Source organism: Papilio polytes, unplaced genomic scaffold (assembly GCF_000836215.1).
Source record: "Papilio polytes unplaced genomic scaffold, Ppol_1.0 DF824146.1, whole genome shotgun sequence".
Classification (NCBI taxonomy): domain Eukaryota; kingdom Metazoa; phylum Arthropoda; class Insecta; order Lepidoptera; family Papilionidae; genus Papilio; species Papilio polytes.
Window position 1 is genome coordinate 4,044,041 of NW_013525058.1, and position 4,568 is coordinate 4,048,608.

The following is a 4,568-nucleotide window of genomic DNA, read 5'->3' on the forward strand; positions in this document are numbered from 1 at the left end:
GCCCCGGCAGCACCAGCAGCACGGCGCGGCACTCCTCCTCCTCCTCCTCCTGCAGCCAGTCCAGCGCCACCTGCCCGCCGTCCGACAGCTTCAGCACCTCTCTGCGAACACCTCTCCCCTCAATATTCACTAAATAAACAAATAAAACAACATAAATACAACAGTATTTGATTTACTATTTACATAGGAGGCCTTCTAAAGAGCCTCAAAGAGATAGATACGTATCTAGAAACCTAGAGATATAAATCGATGCAAAGTAATGTGTGTTATGTCTAGTTTTTTTAACTATAATTCAACCACTGTATATATAAGAAGGGCTGAATTACAAAAAAACTAACGGGTCATGGACATCCGCAACACCAGAGGAACTACAGATGCGTTGCCGGCCTTTGAGGAAATGATAGGCTTCTTGAAGGACCCTAAGTCGTATTAGTTTGGAAATACCGCCGAGGACAGACCGTTCCACAACGCGGCTGTGCGAGGCAGAAAAGTGCCGTCACCAAAGATTACGTGCGATTTTAGACGTTTTTAATTCGTTTTTGGTAAAGTCTCCCGAAAGTGAAAACAGTTTAATCACTGTAGGTATTCATAACAACATAGATCTCTATGAAATAATTTATTTACCGTCGAAATTGCAGCGGCGGCAACAACAATGAACGTAGCAGAGAGCCGATTACCGTCTGTAACCTTGATTCCACGCACCACGGCGTGGGCCAATAATATTCATTCAGAATAGGCACATTCTCTTCCAGAAGTTGTCGGAATTCGCCTTTTCGGCAAATTAATATAGGTTTCTGAAATAAAGCGATTTAACATTCTTTAATTGTAAAACGTTCTAATCCCATATACACAGTTAATAGTGTACTCTTCCACCACAGTCTTATCGCAATTTTATAAGATAATTGACTTTACCTTGACTACCTCTACTAGATAATAGGTTAAGTATAACACCGACAAGGATACGCACACTAATAGCTCCTTTTTAATTTCGAGAATGTACATAAACATTTTTGTTTTTCTAACTTAGTGTATAAAAAAAATTAAATAACATTATCAACAAAAAATGTACTGAGATATTTACGGTTTCACGTCATGTCTAGGATAAGAATTAACACGAATGTCAAGTATGATTTGATCGAGATTTGAAGTTTCATCTTTACGAAACTGTCCAAATGTAACGACGGGTCATAGATTATATGGAATCTCTGGCGCCAGTTAGCGTTCACACTATGCCAGTTGATTGACAGTCCAGTTTTTGAGCGCTACTTACCAACTATACTGGCCTAGTGTGAACTGCACATTAGTGATCTACATATTATGATGTTAAATAGTAGCGAATTACAAGATTTCTTTTGGCAGAAGGACGCTGGTTAGTTATCATAATTTAGTTGAACTTATTCCCATCGGTTAAATAACTTTGCTGGTACTTAAGTACTTAACTTATTTTAGTAGTTTGTTTATAGGTACCTACTCTATGGTGTGACAAGTAAAGGTGAATTCAAGTTTTTTTTATAATGTTGGTAGTAGCACAGTTTTACATTCTTCAACAAACGAGCAATGTGTAATGTGCATTCTTAACTTTAAAGTTTTTAGTTATTAAAATTAACTCTCCTTGCGAAGTGTGATTTAATTATTATATAGTTTCGAACTGGACCCTAAACCATACTAACGCTAATTTCGACAGTATCCGATAATTTTTAAGTTTAGTTTTGTTTATGTTCTGGTTTGAACTTTTCTTGTGAGAAGTAAATAATGCAAGGGACAAAAATATTAAGATGTGTAAGACGATGTGTTCGCAGGGACTTATCCTTAACCCAAAGGTAGGTTTAATAGGTCGTTGGAATTTTACATTCAGGTATCAAAATCAGCTGTGACCTAAATAAACTTTACTCACATGAACCTTGGACTTTGTACAATTGCTCTAGCGGGTCATCTTTTCATCACAACTCCCCTTTCTAAAATTATTGTATTATATAATATAGTCACACTGTCAGATTTTGAACATATCTGCATCTTAAATATAAAATAATAGATAACAATTGCATGTATGATCACCATATTTAATTGTTTTTACATATATACACTCTTTGACGCCAGCAGTTTTGTTTTGAATCATTTTTAAAACCATTTCTTATATCTGTAATCCATACTTTACACAGTAACATTTTTATCAGAAAAAATGAAGTAGGCAAAGTGGAATACTTTTTGGGTATAAAGGCATATATGCCTCAGTCCATTTGTTATTTTTTAAACTAAGTGTACCAAATTTTAGCTTCTTAAATGTCTGACATTTTGGGTAAATTTAAAAGTTCATAAGTTTTAACAAAAATGGACTAAAGAAAGATTGCTTCTATGTTCCTCATTTATCTTTAAATGTGTAGTTATTTTTTTTTAAATTAACGATCATAAAGTCATTAACAAACATACATTTTACAAACAAAATACTATCAATGGAATAACATTTTTTGTACAGTAGGGGAATGTTCTAAAGATATCCTTAACCAACCACTTAACTTCAATATTAAAATTCACAATTGTACAACCACCAATAATAACTGCCCTTGCCCAGACTTAGTACAGGTTGACTGCACTAAATATCTTGGAGTCATGATAGACCAGAGATTGTCTTGGCACAAGCATGTTGAGTTAAATACATCCAGAATAAGAAAACTGATTTGGTTCTTTAAAAATATCAGAGATATTGCCTCCAACAAGCTATTAAGTCAAATTTACATGGCTCTTGCTCAGTCGATTCTAACATACTGCATACCTGTCTGGGGTGGCACTAACAAAGTTAAGATTTTGGAATTAGAACGCAGTCAACGGTCTCTCATAAAAGTCATGTACCGCAAACCCTATAGGCATCCTACTACATTACTTTACTCTGAGAGCAAGCTGCTGAGTGTTAGGAAATTATATATATTGCAATTGCTAATGTTAAAACACAAATCCGTGTCTTATAATCCTAACTTGAGTCCCAAAAGAAGAAAAAACGCAGTGAATGATGGAATGGTTAAAACTTATTTTGCTTGGCGACAATATAAAAAGTAGTCAGGAAATATGTATAACAAAATTAATAAAATTTTAAATATCTCACAGTTGAAGTTATATGACTTAAAAAAGAGTGTTACAAATTGGCTTTATCAACTAAAATATGAAGAGGCAGAAACAATACTCAAGTGAAACTAGTAAAGATACTTAAAACATCTCTCTCACACACACACACACACCCACCCACACTCACGATAACTCCTTCACACTCATACAACACTCACACAAACTCACACACAAACACATACAAAATGCAACAAAGAAACACATGAACAAAATATAAAAATTCTTAGAATATAAGTATGATTATTAGATATAAAAATGTAATGTATGCTATGGAAGAACGGGACATTCTGTCACAAGTAATTATTTTACTTACAAGAATGTCCCAGCAACGGATACCTAATTGTAAAAAATTATGTTTTTAAGTAATAAACAATTTATTAATTATTATTATTATTATTATCCTGCCTTTTGGAAACAGTCAAGGTAGACTCACTAAAATAATTCACTATTTTTTTAGGGTGAAAAAAGTGAGAAACTTGGTTTTATGGGAACCTCTATAAGTAACAAAGACCATGCCTGTATGCAATATGATTGTGACATTTCAGACTTTGACAATAAATTACTAGGATGCAATAAAAAAATCACTAGGATTTTACAACATAGAAGTATTAATTTGCACACTGAACTAGATAAAACCTTCTCTCAAAGTAGGTAAATGTATTTTTTACGTTGGAACCCTTCTCTGGCATTCTCCAATGCACTATGATTTCATCCCAATTTGATCAATAGTTTAAGCTGCAAGAATGCATAAAAGCCCCGTCGGAGAGACCTGACGCCCACACGCTGGTAGGCGGTAGATGGGCGTCAGCGGCTCTCCGGCAGCAGGAGAGTGACGGGCGCGTGGTCGCAGCGGGCGGCGAGCGCTGGCCACGGAGGCCGCGCGGCCGGACGCGAGCCGCGGTGCGCGCCAGAGCGCTTCCTTCACGCTGAACCTGTTCCGCGGCCACGTGGAGCCGGCGCAGGTGTTCCCCTTCCCCGAGCCCCTCACCGAGGACCAGCGCCAGACCTTGGCCGAGCTTGTCCCACCAGTTGAGAAATTTTTCGAGGAGGTGCATTCTAAAATACACATTCTATTAGCAATCGTTGCATTCGCACTGCATGCTTTCATTAAATGTTGATGGGTGTACCATGGTATATGTTATTATAGTTGGAAAAGGAAATGACGCAAAACTATTATGGATGACCAAATTATCTGTAGTTATTCGATGTGCACGTCGTTTCTCGGTGAAATACTAAGACTCTTTATTCTGTACCACTTCTTAGCAACGATGGTAATATCTTGCAAATTTAGAAACCTTCTGCATATTATGTCTCATGCTATTATTATATAGTTCGTCGAAGAGCACTATGAAATACCTGTATGCGTTTAGGTGAACGACCCGGCCAAGAACGACGCGGAAGCGCAGATCGAGGCGGGCACGCTGTCGGGGCTGTGGGAGCTGGGCGCGTTC

General features: G+C 37.1%; 1 protein-coding gene across 1 annotated transcript in view; it reads left to right on the plus strand.

The window, feature by feature from the left end:
- Positions 1-1,525: 1,525 nt before the first annotated feature.
- LOC106111757 (very long-chain specific acyl-CoA dehydrogenase, mitochondrial-like) overlaps positions 1,526-4,568 on the plus strand; it is a 9,501-nt gene continuing 6,458 nt past the window's right edge. The window contains exons 1-3 of the mRNA XM_013293901.1: positions 1,526-1,820; positions 3,968-4,166; positions 4,488-4,564. Of these exons, the coding sequence (XP_013149355.1) occupies positions 1,753-1,820; positions 3,968-4,166; positions 4,488-4,564 (344 nt within the window). The 5' untranslated portion in view covers positions 1,526-1,752. The remainder of the gene's footprint in view (positions 1,821-3,967; positions 4,167-4,487; positions 4,565-4,568) is intronic.